The sequence below is a fragment of the Malaclemys terrapin genome, chromosome 2, assembly GCF_027887155.1.
Source record: "Malaclemys terrapin pileata isolate rMalTer1 chromosome 2, rMalTer1.hap1, whole genome shotgun sequence".
Classification (NCBI taxonomy): domain Eukaryota; kingdom Metazoa; phylum Chordata; order Testudines; family Emydidae; genus Malaclemys; species Malaclemys terrapin.
In genome coordinates, this window is record NC_071506.1 from 170,354,901 (window position 1) to 170,374,181 (window position 19,281).

General features: G+C 43.7%; 1 protein-coding gene across 3 annotated transcripts in view; it reads right to left on the bottom strand.

Annotated features, from left to right (window-relative positions):
- Positions 1-19,281, bottom strand: part of ELP2 (elongator acetyltransferase complex subunit 2) — a 129,575-nt gene that overhangs the window by 64,405 nt on the left and 45,889 nt on the right. For all 3 annotated transcript variants that reach the window (XM_054019239.1, XM_054019237.1, XM_054019238.1), the window contains exon 6: positions 13,893-13,957. In XM_054019239.1, the coding sequence (XP_053875214.1) occupies positions 13,893-13,957 (65 nt within the window). The remainder of the gene's footprint in view (positions 1-13,892; positions 13,958-19,281) is intronic.

Genomic DNA, 19,281 nt, shown 5'->3' on the forward strand with positions numbered 1-19,281 from the left:
TCATCTCATCTCAGTTATTGTCCCACTATCTAAACAAGAAAAGTGGGCAAAAAATAGATGGGGTTTTTCCTCCCTACGAACCTTTTCTTTTCTTTTTAAAATCTTTTGGAAAAAAACTGCAAATACCGTAATCTTGGAGGTCAATCCTACACTTACGTGACTTCAACAGGAGTTTTGTCTGAGTGAAACAGCAGCAGGGCCATTAACCATAATTGTTTATATTTATTATGTTGATATGTACGCATACCCAATAAAAGGGATGACTACCTAGTCTTCGACATTCCTGTAATCATCTCCACCCATTAATCAACATTTCTTTGCTTTTCTCTTTTTACAATTCACAGCCTTAACATTACATAGATGTCTAGATAAAAAGCATTAAGTCACTGAAAAGACTTTTGAAAACACTCCGAATTGGAAAATTTTGTTCTTAACTATAAATTTGTCTATTCATAACAGGGAATCCAACAATCTGACTGCTCACCTTTGGGGTATTTATACCCACCAGCACTCACAGAGGCAGCTTGCAGGTTAAATTTTTTTTAACACCTAAATGATTATTCTACAACCGGGCAGTAACTATAGCACAAGCCCAGGAGGTAACTTCCAACAGAGAAGAGAACCTATGAAATACTTGTCATTGTTACCGAGCTAGTTAAAGACTATCAGATTTATTTGGGCATAAGCTTTCGTGGGTAAAAAACCTCACTTCTTCAGATGCATCTGTAACTTTCACTCCATGCATCTGAAGAAGTGAGGGTTTTTACCCACGAAAGCTTCTGCCCAAATAAATCTGTTAGTCTTTAAGGAGCCACCGGACTCCTTGTTGTTTTTGTGGATACAGACAAACACGGCTACCCCCAATACAGAGCTAGTTGCATCTCTGTCCCCTTTCTGTGCCCCCTAAGATCTCAGGCCATCACTACCTCTTCTGGGGTGGAATTCTGCAATTCTCCCACTCTTAGCCCATACTCCTGGACTACAGTATGCAGCGTATCAACTGCATTTCCCTGCAGTTCTTACCTTTGAGAGTCTGTGATCAGTGGTGAACATAGTGAGCAAACAGCCTTCTTAAAACTAAACATATTGCTTACTGACCAGTGGGAACAAAACATTTCAAGAAAAAGGATTTTTAAAACAGTTAACATGCTGTTCTTTCTTACCTAAAGCCCCTACCATCCTGTGATGGTAACCTGGGCAGACCTAGCTTCCTCAGGCACCCCAGATATTATAGACTATATCCTTCTCATGCCAATGTTGGCACACGGAGTGGAAACTAGTTTCTTCCATCCCTCTTTATCATTAGCTGCTGTTTCCATCTGCTCTATGGTGTTAAGTTTGACTGTTCTGTCCTCCCAGCTAATGGTTCTTCTTAAGGTTTCCCTTGGAGTGAGGAAATGAGAGCACCCAATTGGTTATCACTTGACAGCTTCATGTGGGAGTCTGCATATTGGCAACCGGAGTACATGCCCCAAATATGTCCAAAACTTCCTCCTAATTCTACCTGCAGGTTGGTACTTTCTCTGACAACCTGCAGGTTGGTACTTTCTCTGACAACCTGCAGGTTGGTACTTTCTCCAATCTCTATGTTGGTAATAAAGTCTCACCATCGAATGCCCAGAAGCTTTTATAGCACTTATTTTAAAAAGACATCTAATTTTTTATATGACGTATTGGAAGCTCTTCAGCTGTCACAGCCATATGTTAGCACTGAGATTACATTTGAGCTGAATTTTTTCAGGTTTTGTCTGGTATTGTCTCTCTTTGATTTCCAAATGTTATTGAGTTTAGTGAATGTTGTGAATGCCCTTCCTATCCTTGACGTCACTTCTTTCTTGACATCTCCGTTACCTAGTATGGTGCTTGTGATGGGACACCTGCACCACACTGGTAGAGATGGGGTTAATAGAGACCTGGGGAGGCTACAGTGAGGAACAGCCAATCAGGGCCCATTGAGCCCATATAAAAGGGAGTTGCAGGGCAGAATAGTTCAGTTGCTGCTGGGAGCCCAGGGAATAAGGACTGTGTCCCTGGAGGGCTGAGAGAACTATAAGCACCTTGGACAGAGCAGTGGCTGGCTCCTGGGACTGAGCAGCTGTGCTCTAAGATGAGGGTGAAGAAGGTGCCGGGGCCATGAGGAAGTGGCCCAGGGAGATAGAGCAGTATTGACAGAGGCTACAGGAGGACAACAGGAGGCTGCTATTTACAGGGTGCCTGGGTTGGGGCCTGGAGTGGTGGGAGGGCCTGGGTCACCTCCTCCTCCCCCCTTTGTTCCTGGGGAAGTGGCTGGACTGTTGGACAGAGATACCTAACCCTGGAAGGGGAAAACACAGCTGATGACCTAGCCGGAGGGCTGAGTTGAAAAGAGGATGCTGAGGTTCTGGGAGCTCAGAAAGGCGCCATAGGCGCGAGCAGAGACAGAATGCTGGTGTGCAAACTGTGGATGTGGGCATCAGCCTTGAGCTAATCCCCAGCATGACCAGGAGGAGGTGCCAGTCTGGCGATGACGGCTGTACCCCCATGACAGTGCTGCCCAAGTAAAGGAACTGTTCTACTGCCTTGATGTTTTCGCCTTCTAATATTATATTACCGCTTGACATCTGGACTTCAAGGATGTCTGTTTTGGTGTAACAGATTTTGATCCCTGCTTGGCCTGCTGTTTTTGCCAACATGTCTTTGTAGATTTTTGGAGTGTTGCTCCATAATGTAATATTACCAAAGTCTAGATCTTCTAGGCATTTGCCTTCTATGCATCCTATGCCAGTGTTTGTATTGCTAATATACTTCATTATCCAGTTTACAGCAATGTCAAATAACAGTGGAGACAGAACACAGCCCTGTTTCATGCCAATATCCACACTGAACCAGTCTATTTTCTGGTTGTTCACCTTTACAGAACACTTTGCATCGCTGTACATAGCCTTGATGTTAATGACTTTAGCTGGAATTCCATAAAATTGACCAACATTGCACAATGTATGCCCATGCAGGCTGTCAAATGCCTTTTGAAACTGATAATAAACAAGAGCCTGCCATTCTATACATTCTTCTATGATGGTTCTTAGCGTAAATATCTGATCTACACAGAATCTCTTGGGCCTCAATCCAGCCTGTTCTTTGATGGTAAAAGCTCTAACCTTCTCTGCAACACATTGATTTTCCATGCCCTCTTCTCCCAACATCTGAAGAATTTTATCATCCAATTCCTAATCCCCAAAGGATAGGATCAAATGACTCAGCTGATTCTACAAGTCAAGAACCTCAATGCTGTCGCCAAAGCTGCGCTGCAGCTAGGACATTCCTGTGATAGAAGTACTATCCTCAGATGAGTCTCCCCCATGATTTGCTTATTCCACAGGAGGGCAAATATTGCTCTGAACTGGGAGCAAGTTGCAAGAGGCACTGGACTTTTAGAAGCATAGACTTCCCGATACCTGTAATTCCAGGTAAATGATACTCATACCCCATTCCAGAGATGACCATAGTGTCTGACAAATATAGGTCCTGGGTGGTTCAGACAGGCCACCCTAGCAATTTTTATTCTATTGGAATGTCCATCAAGTGTTTGCCCTTAGACATATTCCTAGTTTTTCAGGCACCACTCCAGAGATCAAAACAGTAAATGAAGGGTTAAAGTCTCATTACATAGAGAACCAGGGCCATTACTCCAAACTGGCAGAAGGAATGCCTGCAGAGTCCCTGTGAGAAAACAAATTTACAAGAAAGAATTTTCCTATTCAGATTTTCAAAAGTTTTCAGTGACTTAATACATTTAATGTTAAACCATAATAGCTTGAGCCTGAGCATGGTTTTCACATTCAGCATCAAGTTCAGTGAGTTACAGTAATCCAGATCAGAGATGTCAAATGCATGAATCACTGTGGCCAGATCCTTGTCTGGAAGGAAGGGAAAATTTTCATGGCAAGTTGGAGGTGAAAGAAAGCATTTTTAAACACTGATACTTCATGTTGTTCTTTGAGGCTTCACACCACATTGACGAATGAATGCCTTCAGTGGAAAGCGGAGGCAACATCTACACTAGTTTTTCACTGCATTTCCCCTTTCCAACCATCACCATTTTGGTCTTGCCTGGATTTAGCTTGAGCCAGTTGCTTTTTATCTAAGTGCCGATTGCTTGTAGGCATTATCACAGTTTTGTAGTGGTGGTAATTGCATCAGTTCAGGTTGAGATATACAAGTGAGTTATTGTGTTGTTGGCAGCAAAACCCGATGGGGTCTCACTATCTCTTCAATGGTCTCATGTAGCTATAGAAGAAGTGAGGGGTTTTAGAGAGGACAACTCATCATTCTCTTAGCTCTGCTGGAAAGGTACAATCACAGCAATCTACTCCTGTTACGTCACATAGGCAGGTTAAAGTTAACAGCACCTTGTGGCCTACTATGTAAAAAGCTGCAAAGAGGTCCAACAGCATGAGTATGGAGATTTTGCCTGTGTTCATGGCTATAGAAAGTAGTCTTTTAGTATCATTAGAGCAGTCTCTGTGCTGTGCTCTGGTCTGAACCCTGATTGTGAGGCATCCAGGATGTTGACTACTATCACATGTAGTTAGACTTTCATGATTACTACTTCTGATCTTTTCAAAATCCTTGAAGATCTTACCAGTAGGAAAAATGCTCTTGAAATACAGAGAGCTTGCTAAGATCCAAAGCTTTTTAGAAAGCTGTATCTAACTTCTGACCACCAAATGACATATGATCAAGGGGTGTTCTAGAGATGTCATCCTTATCCCAGGACTACAACAAGATGTGCTTTCTGGCCACTGTGGATCAGAGAAAAGACTATGAAGCGAATCCTGTGATATTACAAGAAAACATGTTATACAAAAAATAAAATAAAAATGAGGAACATAGGAATTGCCATACTGGAGCAGATCCATGGTTCATCTAGACTAGCACCCTGTCTCATACAGTGGCCAGAACCAGATGCTTCGGGGGACTGCTTAAGAACCTCGTAGTAGGCAGATGTGGAATAATCTATCCCTCATATAGGTCTCACCCTGATCTCTAATAGTTAGAGATTGGCTTAAGCTCAGAAGGTTTAATGGCATTTCCAAAATCTGTACTGTCACTGATTATGACAAATCTGGATATTCTTAATATCTGTATAAATATCCAATCACTTTTTGAATCTCATTATGTTCTTGGTCTCAATGACTTCCTGTGGCAATGAGTTCTAGTTTAACTACATACTGTGGAGGAAAATTTTTCACTGCGTGTTTTGAATTTGCCAGCTTCTAATTTCATTGAATTTTGCCTTGTTACAGCTTTGAGACAAGTAAAACAGAAGCTCCCACTCTATCTTCTCTGTAATTTTATATATTTTTATCATGTTCCCTCTTATTTGTCTCCTTTCTAAAGTAGATTGTGATTGTTTCTCTTCACGTGGGAATTTTACCAGCTTTTGATCATTCTTGTCATTCTTCACTGAATCCCCTTCACTTCTTTAATACCCTTTTTGAAATCGAGTGTCCAGTACTTCATGTAGTATTCTAAGTGAGGTTACACCACTGAGTTATATAAAGGAATTAGTGTTTTCAGTATTATTCTTCAGCCTATTCCTAACGTCTTGTTAACTTTTTTGACTGCAGTTGCACACTGAGCAGAGATTTTCATTGAACTTTCTATAGTGATGACCCTGGTCCCTTTCTTCGGTTGATACAGTTAATTTGGAATCCTGTTAGGTACATGAGTAGTTATAATTTTCCCTCCAATGTGCATTACTTTGCATTTCACAACACTGAATATTATTTGCCATCATGTTGCTCATTCACCCAAATTGTTTAGGTCTCTCTGAAGAGTCTCATGGTCTTCTATGGTCCTGAATAACTTAAATAACTGAGAGTCATATGCAAATTTTGCTACCTATTAACCACTCTTTCCAGATCACTGTTTTAATATATTAAACACAGGATGTAGTATGGAACCTTGAGGCACCCTGATGTTAATTTTTTTGCCACGATTAAAGTTGACTTACTCCTATTCTTTGCTTTGTCTCCTGTCCAGTTTTTGATAAAAAAACAAAAACAGTACTTTGCCACTCACCCATAACTGCCCTAACTTTTTCAGCAGCCTCTTCCTATGGACCTTATCAAAGCCTTTTGGAGGACTAAATAAATTAAGCCAATGGTTCTCTTTTAGTCACTACTGACACACTCAGATAAATCTAAGAGATCAGTGAAATAACTTTTCTTTGTTGAATCCAAGCTCATTAAATATCTGGAAGATTTTGTTATTGTTTTTAAACTATCCATTCAACTGATTTGCCAGGTACAGACAGATAGCAAGACTTACAGAATTATCGTTTTCCTGATCATCTATTGAGACCTTTTTAAACATAAATAAAACATTTGCTACTTTCCAATACTCTGGAAGAGTAACTGTTTAATGAAAAATTACCAATTTGTGTTACCAACTCAGTTACTTCATACTTAAGCTCCTTCAAATCTCTTGGCTGTACACCACCTGGGCCTGATGATTTACTGTATTTTACATTATCAGTATGCTCCAAATCCTCTTCTCCTGTCATCTCAGTCTGAGAGTGCCTCACCTTTGTTACCAGAAAAGATTAGTTCTGGGGTAGGAATCTCACCAATTTTCTCACTAATGAAGACTGATGGAAAGAAATCATGTAACTGCTCAGCAATGGTTTCATCTTCTCAAATTGCTCAGTTTAGCCCTTGAAGACCCAGTGGACCCACCAATTCATTTGCAGGCTTCCTGCTTCCAATATGACTTAAAGAAGCTTATCTTTGTTTTTACACCTTTAGCTATTTACTTTTTGAATTTCATTTTGACCCTTCTAACTTTCCTCTTCTTAGTAACTGCTGTAATTTATACTCTTGCTCACTGACAAAGCTAGGGTAAGAATTCCAAATTTTGAAGGATTTCAATTTGCACAAACAGCCTTTTGACTAACCTCATTTTATTTAAATCTTTTATTCTAATGATTAGTGTCACTTTTTACTACTCTACCTGCTGTTTGAATGTTAAACCTAATCATACTATTGTCACTATTTCAGCATAGTTTAGCTACCATCACTTCTTGAATTAGTTCTTGTGTGCTAATTAATAGCCTATGCCCTAGAACCAGTTGTTGAAAGAGGCAATCATTTGAAGTGTCAAGAAACGGTTTCTCTAAACTGTGTCCTGTTATGCCATTTGACCAGTTTCTATACGGATAGTCAAAGTCCACTTTATTGTTTTGTTAGATTTTACTGCCTGGCTGATCTCTCTCAGTACTGAGTGCTCAATTTCCTTTGCTTGATATGGAAGCTGGAAGTAACACCTACTAATATATTTACATTTTTACAGTTTGGGATTTGTATCAATATAGATTCACTCGTGTTGTAGTCTCCATTCAGCATTTTTAAGCTCATTAAATTCTATGGAATCACTAATATATAGCACTACTCACTCCTCAACATCTCTGGCCTTTTCTCTCTTTTTTGTATAGTTTGTAAGTAGATATTACAATAGCCGGCTGTTTTTGATCATTCCGCCACATTTCTGTGATACCTAATTTTGCTTTTAAAACTCTTGCCTTGGCACACAGACACTTCTCGCTTTTATTCTTGCCTACATGTCTGTTTTTATATAACTCCTTGATCCAAGACCAAGCTAATTTTGTGGAATGTACCTCTGTGTTGTTATCCTGTCTCTGCTCTAGCATAGTTGTATTTTCATTCTAACCTTTACTGGATACACAGATACCATTGTACTACCCACATCTTTAACAATGTCTTTGTCCAACTTGTGTGCATTTCAGCTCTTGCCACTTTCCCCCCAGCTTTTATTTGAGCCATTTCTCCAAACTCATTTTACATGCCAACAGTCTGGTTCCATTTGGACTAAAAAGAACCTTATGCAAATTTTGAAATTTTTTAGATACTGTTGTCCAAATAAATTTGTTAGTCTCTACGGTGCCACAAGGACGCCTTGTTGTTTTTGTTTTCCTTAAGTTCCTCTTGAGAGGCCTTGCAGGAAGAGATATATAACTTTTCTTCCCTGGGAGCCACAATTCTGAATCAACACTATCTTTCAAAGACTCACAAAAAAAGAAACAGTAGTTTCCCCATACTCTTTCATCCTACAAGGGATTTCTTGGTACAGTAGTCTTCAAGGATTTCACATCTGACCCCTCACTCTCAAAAACCTAGCTGATTTTAGGAATAAGTATATTCAGATTGCTCTCAGCCTGAATTTTATGACTTGAAGCTGAAGAGATTTCACCTTGCTCAAGAATATGACAACAATCCCTTTTTAGGGTTTATCTGAACTTTCCTTTATCAACCTGTCCGCCACCCTCCTACACACAAAACTTTATTTTTCTTATGATGAGAATCTGAGGGGGATGGTTCAACACTAGGGTTACCATATTTTGTGCCTCCAAATGGAGGACACTCCACGGGCCCCGGCCCCGCCCCCAGCCCCGCCCACTCCCCAAAGTCTCCGCCCCCTCCCCTGCTTCCCGCGAACATTTGATTCGCGGGAAGCCTGAAGCAGGTAAAGGGGGGGTGTGTGTGGGGGGAGGAGGCGCGGCCCAGGCTGGCCCCCCCGACGGCTCCAGCCTGGGTCGGCTCGGGCCCTGCGGCCCAGCGCACCCCCCCAGCTATCCTGGACTGGCTCCTGGCCCCGCGGCCCAGCGCACCCCCCGGCGGCCCGGACCCACAACCCCGGACCGGCTCCCGGCTCCGCGACCCCGCGCACCCCCCCGCTACCCCGGACCGGCCCGCAGCCCCGCGCACCCCCGGCTCCCCGCCCGGCCCCGCGGCCCGGCGCACCCCCCCGCTACCCCGGACCGGCTCCCCGCCCGGCCCCGCAGCCCCGCGCACCCCGCCCGGCCCCGCGGCCCCGCGCACCCCCCCCCTGCTACCCCGGACCGGCTCCCCGGCGCACCCCCCCCCCCCCGCTACCCCGGACCGGCTCCCCGCCCGGCCCCGCGGCCCGGCGCACCCCCCCCGCTACCCCGGACCGGCTCCCCGCCCGGCCCCGCGGCCCCGCGCACCCTCCCGCTACCCCGGACCGGCTCCCCGCCCGGCCCCGCGGCCCCGCGCACCCCCCCCGCTACCCCGGACCGGCTCCCCGCCCGGCCCCGCGGCCCCGTGCACCCCCCCGCTACCCCGGACCGGCCCGCAGCCCCGCGCACCCCCGGCTCCCCGCCCGGCCCCGCGCACCCCCCCCCCCGCTACCCCGGACCGGCTCCCCGCCCGGCCCCACGGCCCCGCGCACCCCCCCCGCTACCCCGGACCGGCCCGCGGCCCCGCGCACCCCCGGCTCCCCGCCCGGCCCCGCGGCCCCGCGCACCCCCCCCCCCGCTACCCGCCCGGCCCCGCACACCCCCCCCCCCCGCTACCCCGGACCGGCCCGCGGCCCCGCGCACCCCCGGCTCCCCGCCCGGCCCCGCGGCCCCGCGCACCCCCCCCTGCTACCCCGGACCGGCTCCCCGGCGCACCCCCCCCCCCCGCTACCCCGGACCGGCTCCCCGCCCGGCCCCGCAGCCCGGCGCACCCCCCCCCCCACTACCCCGGACCGGCTCCCCGCCCGGCCCCGCAGTCCGGCGCACCCCCCGCTACCCCAGCCCGGCACCGCGCCCGGCCCGGCACCATGCCCCCGGCCCCGCACCGGCCCCGGCCGAGCCCTCCATCCCTCCCTCCCGATTTTCCCGGACATGCCCGGCTTTTGGGGATTTCCCCCCGGACGGGGATTTGAACCCCCAAAAGCCGGACATGTCCGGGAAAATCCGGACGTATGGTAACCCTATTCAACACCAAAGAGTCACTGTTGACTGGGAAGGGTGAAGGATCTTTACTGGCTAGGGGAGGAGGCAGTGTTTGTAAACTCAATCTTCCACACCAAATTAACTTGAAAGGAGACAGGATGAGGTGTAACATTTTATTCAAATAAATATGTGCCCCTGAAAGAGAAAATATGGGAGTGAAGGGGAAACTATCTGCAGAGCTGGCAGTAGGTCAAGGAACAGAAATAGAGAGGAGAGAGTAAGAGATGATTTTAAAATACAGATCAAAAAGATGTTTGTTTTTTTAAATAAAGTATGTGAATGTAGGTCCAGACCACCATTCTTAAAATTAGTTTGTGTTCACTATCAAAATGGGGACCACCCTCACTTTGTATAAAATGTCAAGCTCTTGAAACTCAAAACAAAAAAAGGAAAGAGGAGGAACTGACCAGTCAGTACAAGTTTAAATGTCACCTAATGTACTGAATTAGGTTTGTTCTAAGGTACACTGGTAACACTGGGCCTGGTGGGCAGGAATTGATGACTGGACTACACCTGGATGAAAAAGGGAGCTGAAGGTAACAGTGGGTCTTAATGGAATGGGGGAGTGAGAAAAAGGACAAGCTATTGGTATAAAACCTTAACAAATATTAAATTTACATTGAGTTTTAGAAAAAAATGACAAAATGTTACTCTGAAAAAAACTGTATTTGATTGCATCTCATTAATTACCTAAAGTTAAAAGACAAATACTTTTAAGAAGGAACATAAAGGTTCAACTGGGTGTTCATAGATTCTCAAGCTTTTTGAATGGAGGAGAGGCATGCAGGGGCGGTGTGGGACTTATTTTAAACCCTGCAACTTTGCACTTAAACAAATGCAAGAAAATTGGTTATGCTTCAAGTAACCTTGAAACTGTGTATTAGTAATAATGTCCACTCTATGAGGGCCCAAAAACAGAAACAGTGGCTATGACCCAGAATGTAATCCAACATTCACAAGTATATTCTGAACCTTTTCTTTATTGCTTTGGCCATGTCATTTCATGACTGTAAAGAGTGTAGAGTGGCTTATTACCAATGGTGTCAATTTGGATAAGGTATGAGCCAAGTTTCTGAACTTTAGCTGCAATGGACCTCTTTAGCCCTTACATTGAGCAGCTAACCCAACCAGCATACAACACACCCCAAAATTTTCAAGCGGGTATTGCTTCAGGATTTTACCATGTGAGATCTGAAATCAGGGATCCTCCCCAGCTCCAGAAGAACTGAGTTTAAAGTATCTTCAAATACAGACTCTGAAGATGTAAATGTCTTAGAAGAGGCTTGATTTTTCGAAGACCAGTTGATCAGCACTTTCTGAAAACCAAGTACCTTTAAGGTATCTTAAGTTGGGCACCCAAAAATTGAGACACAAAATAAAATCACTTTTGAAATTCTTGGCCACAATGCAGCAGCATCACCAACAAAAAATTAGCATTCTAGCCACAGCTTTCCAAAATCCTTATTTCTGTGTGTATATAAACACTAGCAAATTCAGACCCAGAATTCACCCCAGTAGAGCTGCCCAAAGGGTGAATTGTAGGTCTGAATTTACTGTAAACAAGGCCTCAGACTGTAAGTTGTGTATATCAGAGAAATATTTTTTATTTAGTCTCTAATTTCTATCACAAAAGATATATAAAAAATCATCACCACATGTTTGGGAGACCTTGCCAGAATGACTTGTCAATGGAAGAAATTAAAAAAAAGTTTCCAAAAGCCAGAGGGACACAAACATTTTTAAGTTTTGATAGGAGCTAAAAATTCAGATACACTATTATAGCTCCATCCCATATCCTCATTTGAATACTTTTGATAGTTAACTATATGAAAAATTAAAAGTTTCTATGTTCCAAATGACACACAGTACTTTTCACACATACTGAACACAAGTCACAACTTATTGGATATCATGTGCTTCAAAGGTTCTTTTGAACTTTCAGAAGCACTCAGAAGGCACAGAAGGCAATTTTAATGGGAAATACCTAATTCCAAAAAGAGTAATAATGTAATTTCAATTAGACTACGATATTTACATTTTCAATTGAGGACGTTATTTTCAAATGATATACTAAATGCTTGGATACTCCTTAAGGAAAGAGATGCATAATTACTTTATTTCAATGGTTGGACTGAGGTAGGTTTTCTTTTCATAGAGAGAAATATTTAAAAAACCCTGAGAGTTCCGTGTGTGAAACTGACATATCTGTATTTCACGATTACCTAAGAAATCATAGAAATGTAGGGCTGGAAGGGACCTCAAGAGGTCATCTTAGTCCATCCCCCCTGTGCAAAGGCAGGACCTTAAACTATCCCTTAGAGGTGTTTGTTCAACCTGTCCTTAAAAACCTCCAATTATAGGGTTTCCACAACCTTCCTTGGTAACCCATTCCAGCGCTTACCTATCCTTATAGTAAGAAGCTTTTTCCTAATATCTAATCTAAATCTCCTTTGCTCTATATATTAAGCCCATTATACTTCTTCTTCAAGTCCACTGAAGGTAGGACAACTGATCTCCATGCTCTTTATAACAGCCCTCAACATATTTGAAGAGTGTTATCAGATCCTCCCTCAGTCTCTTCTCAAGACTAAACATGCCTCCCTTTTTTTTTTTTTTTTTTAACCTTTCCTCATAGGTCAGGCTTTCTAAGTCTTTTTTCATTTTTTATGGTCACCTCTGGACTCTCTCGAATTTGTCCACATCTTTCCTTAAAGTATGGCACCCAGAATTGGCAACAATACTCCAACTGAGACCTCACCACTGCCAAGTAAAGTGGAACAATTACCTTCTGTGTCTTACATATGACACTTCTGCTAATAAACCTCAGAATGACATTAGCTTTTTTTGCAACTGCACCACACTTTTGGCTCATGTTCAGTTTCTCATCCACTATAATCACCAGATGCTTTTCAGCCTAGCCACCTAGCCAGTTATTCTACATTTTTAGTTGTATGCTGGATTTTTTTAAGTGTAATACTTTGCAATTGTCTTTATTGAATTTCATCTTGTTGATTTCAGACCATTCTGAAATTTACCAAAGTCCTTCTGAATTCTAATCCTGTTCTCCAAAATGCATGCAACCTCTCCCAGCTTGGTGCCATCAGCAAATTTTGTAAGTATACTCTCCACTCCATTTTTCAAGTCATTAATGAAAATATTGACTAGCATCAGACCAAGACAGACGCCTGCAGAAACCCACTAAAGAACTCCCGCTTTCACAGAGAACCATTAATAAAACTTTTTATTTAGCATGGTTTTCCAACCAGTTGTGCCCCCACCTTACAGTAAGTTCCCCTAGACCACATTTCCCTAGTTTGTTTATGAAAATGCCATAGTAGACTGTGTAATTATTATTATTAATTATTATTATAAAAGCTTCACTAAAATCAAGATACCACATCTACCATTTCTCTCCTATCCACTAGGACAGTAACCTGTCAAAGAAGGAAATTAGGTTGGTATGGCATGAATTGTTCCCGAAAAATCCATGTTGTCTATTCCTTATCACCCTGTTATCATCCTCTAAGTGCTTATAAATGGTCTAACAATTTGTTCCACTGTCTTTCCAGGAATCTAAGCTAGATTCATGTCTCTGTTCCCCTTTTTAAATATAGGTACTATGTTGGTACTATGTTTGTCCTTCTCCCGTCCTCCGGGACCTCACCCATCCTCCATGAGTTATTGAAGATAATTGTTAAAAGTTCTGAGAATTGTTTCAACTAGTTCTTTAAGTACTCTAGGGTGAATTTCATCAGGCCTTACACTTTTCCCTCCTATTCTGGATTGTGTTACTTGCCCCTTGTTGTTAGTTGTGATCAGATGCTTAGCACATTTAATACTAACTGTTTTAGTTAAGACAGAACCAAAATAGGCATTAAACACCTCAGCCTTCTTGGTGTCATCCATTATTAGCTATGCAGGAAAACTAAATACCTGAAACAGAATTTAAATAAAGCTGTTATTATGTGATGGCTCTCTAGGGAGAGATAACAGTTATAGAAGAAGCCAAAAAGAATAGCAGCACACATCAAAAGAAATGAAGCAGAAAAGAATGAGTATTTTACTTCAAGACAGGATATGAAGCAATAATTACCTGCCCATTCTGTTGAATATACAAATTAATTTTGCAGTCATCGCCACCGCAAGCTAATATTGGTACTGCAAAAAAAGAAAAAAAATTAAGCTTTTGTTATTAAATCTTGTAACTTTAGCATTCTGTGATCTTTATTAAAAAGAAAAAATGGGCACAAGATGAAACCATAAATATAACTGAATAATATAATGGATATTATGTCACAATCTAACTCAGCCACTTTGTGCTCTTTATTCAAGATGAGTAAGAACTTCAAAGTAGTAAAAATTCTTATTTAAAATCATCTAAAATGGAAGTTCTTGTAGATATATAGTATCTGCTACAAATATTGGGAGGCTGAAGGGCAAGTACCTCTAATTTAGGTCTCCAATGTACCTCTATTAAGTCCAGTTGTGACAGATATGGCAATTTCCTGCAATATCTTTGGGAGATCTTACACACTATAAATAATGGCCATACTGGGTCAGACCAATGGTCCATTTAGTCCAGTATGCTATCTTCTGACAGTGACCAGTAGCAGATGCTTCAGAAGGAGTGAACAGAACAGGACACTTTTATCGAGAGATCCACCCTATCATCCAGTCCCAGCTTCTAGCAGTCTGATGTTTACAAACATGCCAAGCATGGATCTGCGTCCCTGACAATCTTGACTAATAGCCATTGATGACCCTATCCGCCATGAACTTATCTTATTTTTTTTTAAACCCAGTCATACTTAATGTATTACGTTTACATATCATTATAGACTAGGGATTGTATCTAATTCCATAAGTGAGGGGACCACAGTCATCCAAGAACAAAGAGCAGTACGGGGTGATTGAGCAAATCCACTCAGGTTGTAACACCTCCAGAGAAGTACCACTACTTGGAGAGTGGCATACTGGTTCAATCTGGATTCTCCAGAGACCAACAGACAAGCAAAGAAATTGCATAAGCTGACTCAGGAACTTCTTTCTGATCCAGAAAACTGACAGGTCCTTCTGTCCAAAGGGGGCCCCAATCCTTCGGGAAGACCTGGAAAGACTAACACCAGCACCAGACCCCAAGGTTGGGGGTGGGGTGACCAACTGGTCATTTTAGCATGTGTAAGTTCTTATTGTTTTTAATACATTTCCTCTGTAATGCTTTCACCAAATGTGCTTATTTAGAAAGAGCTGTGTGGTAAATTATAACTGTGCATAATTACGCTGTTTATAGCCTCTAAGGAGAAAGCAAAGCACAGATGCTGGCCTGTCTAGGCTAATGTTACTCAAATGTGGCCACCAGGGGGTTTTCAAGTGGCCACGACAGCCTCCTGGGAGGCAATGTGGGGGGGAACATCAGCCCCTCCCACTCCCTCCTTGTTGCTCCTGGATGTGCCGCCCTGCACTGCCTCTGGAAGGAGATGGGGCACAACGCTGCAGGAGCAAGGTGAGTTCTTGACCCACCTTGGGGGGAGGGGTTTTGGGCGGCAGGCTCTAGCAGTGGGACTTCAGGAGCTTGGCCATGAGGCCCCAGGCTCTGACCACAGGGCAGTGGGTACTCACCTCCTGCCCCTCCACCCCTCCACCCCCCGGCTCTGGTCACGAGGCCTTGGCCTCCAGCTGCGGGGCTTCAGCTCCGGCCCCTGGTTCCAGCTGTGAGGCAGCAGGTGCTGGCCCCCGGCTCCAGTCCCAAGCTCCAGTCACACAGCGGCAGGCGCTGATTCCTGGCTCCAGCCATGCAGCCCTGGCACCTAGCACTGTGCTCTGGCTGTGCGGCAGAAGGCACTGGCCCCGGGCACTGACCCACAGCCCTGGCCGCATGACAGCAGACACCAGGCCCTGGGGCTGGCCACGCGACAGAGGGACTCATCATCCATCCCCATCGCCCCTGGCCCCCGCTGCTTCCCCAGCCACACATCCATCCCACCATCGCCTCTGGCCCCTGATGCCTACCCCTGATGCCTGCCCCTTTAACCTCGCCCCCTCCCCCCCCCCCCCCCCCCAGAGCTTAATGGGTCCTAGGGTTTGCTGAGAAAAGTGATATTTACAAACATGCAAGTATCACTTTTCACAGCAGACTTACTAGCTATCTGTGAAAAGTGATACTTGTATATTTGTTAATATCACTTATCATAGCCTCCCAGGTAGCTACTAAGTGTGCTGTGATATTAACAAATATACAAATATCACTCCCGAAGGGGGAGGCAGCATTATTTTTATTACTGAGTCTGCCAAAAAACCCTACAAATATAAATTACAATGATTTGGATGTGTATCTGTGCATATTTAATTGTTTTTCCTAAAGTTAATTAAATATTTTAGGAAAAAGTGTCAGTGCAGCCACCAGTGAAAGTTGATGGCCGCACTCCGAGGCCACCAAAAAATTGTTGTGAGAACCCCTGGTCTAGGCAGTCTAGCTTGCTGTGAATAACACAGTATAGGCAGGAAACTGCACTGCCTGGAAATCCACTGGTCAGGAGGGAGAGAGATGTGCATCTCTTTCCCAGAGAAGTGACAGCAGACAGCCAGAAGCCTAAAAGTTGATGTCCTTACTGGATCACAGAGAGGGAAATACAGGTGCAGTTGCCCTGAACTGTGACGCTAGGCATTACTATTTCTGGAAAGTTTGCAGAAATTTATTCTTCATATATCTCCTCAACTACACAAACGTTGGGCTTGATCTCTTAATTTAAAAAAAGGAACTAGGAAGGCAAGTAGAAAACCAATATGATTAAGCAGTAAGATTGAAGACCTTATTTGAGCCTTCAGAAAATGGAAGGGCAACCCATGTTCAGCTAATAAAGGGAAGCATAAGTTACATCAAGTAATATTCAAGGAGAGTGGGAGGGTGAAGATAGATATGAAGCACAAGTAGCTAAAGGTATAAAAATAAATACGACATTTGTTAAAATTATGAGAAGCAGTAAGACAACAAAAGAATGTGTAAATCTGCTGGAATAGAGAGTTAAGGAAGTAATGACTGAGGATAACACTGCAGAGAAGCCAAATTATTTCTTTGTATCAGTCTTCATTACAGATTACAATAAGGAAATGCCAACCACAGCCTTACTCTTTTCAAGTACAGTAACTCCTCACTTAACGTTGTAGTTATGTTCCTGAAAAATGCGACTTTAAACGAAACAATGTTAAGCGAATCCAATTTCCCCATAAGAATTAATGTAAATGGGGGGGGTTAGGTTCCAGGGAATTTTTTTTCACCAGACAAAAGACTAACTAACTAACTATATATATATATATATACACACACACACACACACACACACTAACTATAAGTTTTAAACAAACAATTTAATACTGGTACACAGTGATGATGATTGTGAAGCTTGGTTGAGGTGGAGGAGTCAGAGGGTGGGATATTTCCCTTACTGCTAAATGATGAACTAGCAATTGGCTGAGCTCTCAAGGGTTAACTCTCTCACTCTACAAGGCAGCAGGAATTGAGGGAGTATGTGTTAGAGAGAAATATGCACATTTCCCCTTTAAGTACACTGCCTTGTTAATTAGATCAGCTTGCTGAGACCACAGCTGCTGCCTGGAAGCTCCCTCCGTCCTGAGCCCTGCTGTGTGCCCCCTGCTCTATGGAAGATGGGGTAAGCGGGGTGCAGGAGCAGGGGGGAGGGGGACACCCTGACATTAGACCCCCTCTTCCCTCCCTCCGCCCGCACAGCAAGCAGGAGTCTCGGGGAGCAGCTCCAAGGCAGAGGGCAGGAGCAGCACATGGCAGTGGGGGGAGGGACGGCTGAACTGTAGGCAGTTGCTGCACAGGGAACTTAAGGGAGCGGGGAGCTGATAGGGGGCTGCCAGTCCACCCTGGTTCCAAGCCCCCACCAGCTAGCTGCAACGGGCTGCTCTTCCTGCAAGCAGTAGACAAAGCAGGCGGCTGCCAAACGACGTAACAACTTTAACCGGGATGACTTTAAGTGAGGAGTTACTGTAATAACAATGAAGAACTGTCAGAGACTGAGATGTTAAAGGCAAAGGTGCTGGAACCAGCTGATGAGTTAAGGAGCAATGAGTCAGCAGGCCTAGATGTTATCCATCGAAGAGTTCTGAGATGCTAGCAAAAGTATTCACTCATTAAAACCAGCTACTGTACTAGGAGATCAGAATGTAGAAAATGGACATGTCTTAGAAAACAGTAGTAGGGGTAATCCTGCAAGTAACATGTTACTAAATTTTGTACCACACCAAGTAAACTGACTGAAATAATTAAAAACAGAATTATAACACAGATGATAATATAAGGACAAACCACTAGATGCCTCTCTAATGTATTAGGATTCTTTGAACAGAATGGGAAGAGACTGTCTAGGAAGGAGTACAGCAGAAAGGGATCTAGGGGTTATAGTGGACCACAAGCTAAATATGAGTCAACAGTGTGATGCTGTTGCAAAAAAAGCAAACATGATTCTGGGATGTATTAACAGGTGTGTTGTGAGCAAGACATGAGAAGTCATTCTTCCGCTCTACTCTGCGCTGGTTAGGCCTCAACTGGAGTATTGTGTCCAGTTCTGGGCACCGCATTTCAAGAAAGATGTGGAGAAATTGGAGAGGGTCCAAAGAAGAGCAACAAGAATGATTGAAGGTCTTGAGAACATGACCTATGAAGGAAGGCTGAAAGAATTGGGTTTGTTTAGTTTGGAAAAGAGAAGACTGAGAGGGGACATGATAGCAGTTTTCAGGTATCTAAAAGGATGTCATAAGGAGGAGGGAGAAAACTTGTTCACCTTAGCCTCCAAGGATGGAACAAGAAGCAATGGGCTTAAACTGCAGCCAGGGAGGTCTAGGTTGGACATTAGGAAAAAGTTCCTAACTGTCAGGGTGGTTAAACACTGGAATAAATTGCCTAGGGAGGTTGTGGAATCTCCATTTCTGGAAATATTTAAGAGTAGGTTAGATAAATGTCTATCAGGGATAGTCTAGACAGTATTTGGTCCTGTCATGAGGGCAGGGGACTGGGCTCGATGACCTCCCGAGCTCCCTTCCAGTCCTAGTATCTATGAATCTATGAAACATATCAGAATAGCAGATAAAAAGGGAGGGGGGGGGAATTGGGACTTTCATAAATTCCTTGGCATACAGTCAAGAGATTTTGTTTTACTGGGAAATACACAGTTATGGATTAAGAAACTAATTACTACAATGGATGACAATCTGGCTACAAAACAGAAAACGGGCATTGGAATAAGTCGTCAGTTTTCATCATGCCAATAAGTTAAATATAACCTGTAAAGCTTTTTCAAGTTTGTTCATTTTTTCAGCTTGAGATTCAAGATCATGAAGAGCCACTTCTAATTTATTTTTCAGAACCCAAGTGACTAGGATTGGTGAACCAATAGTTTGATCCATTATGGCAGTTCTTATATTAGTATGGGGTGATTAGCCTGGATGGCAAAAGGGCTTGC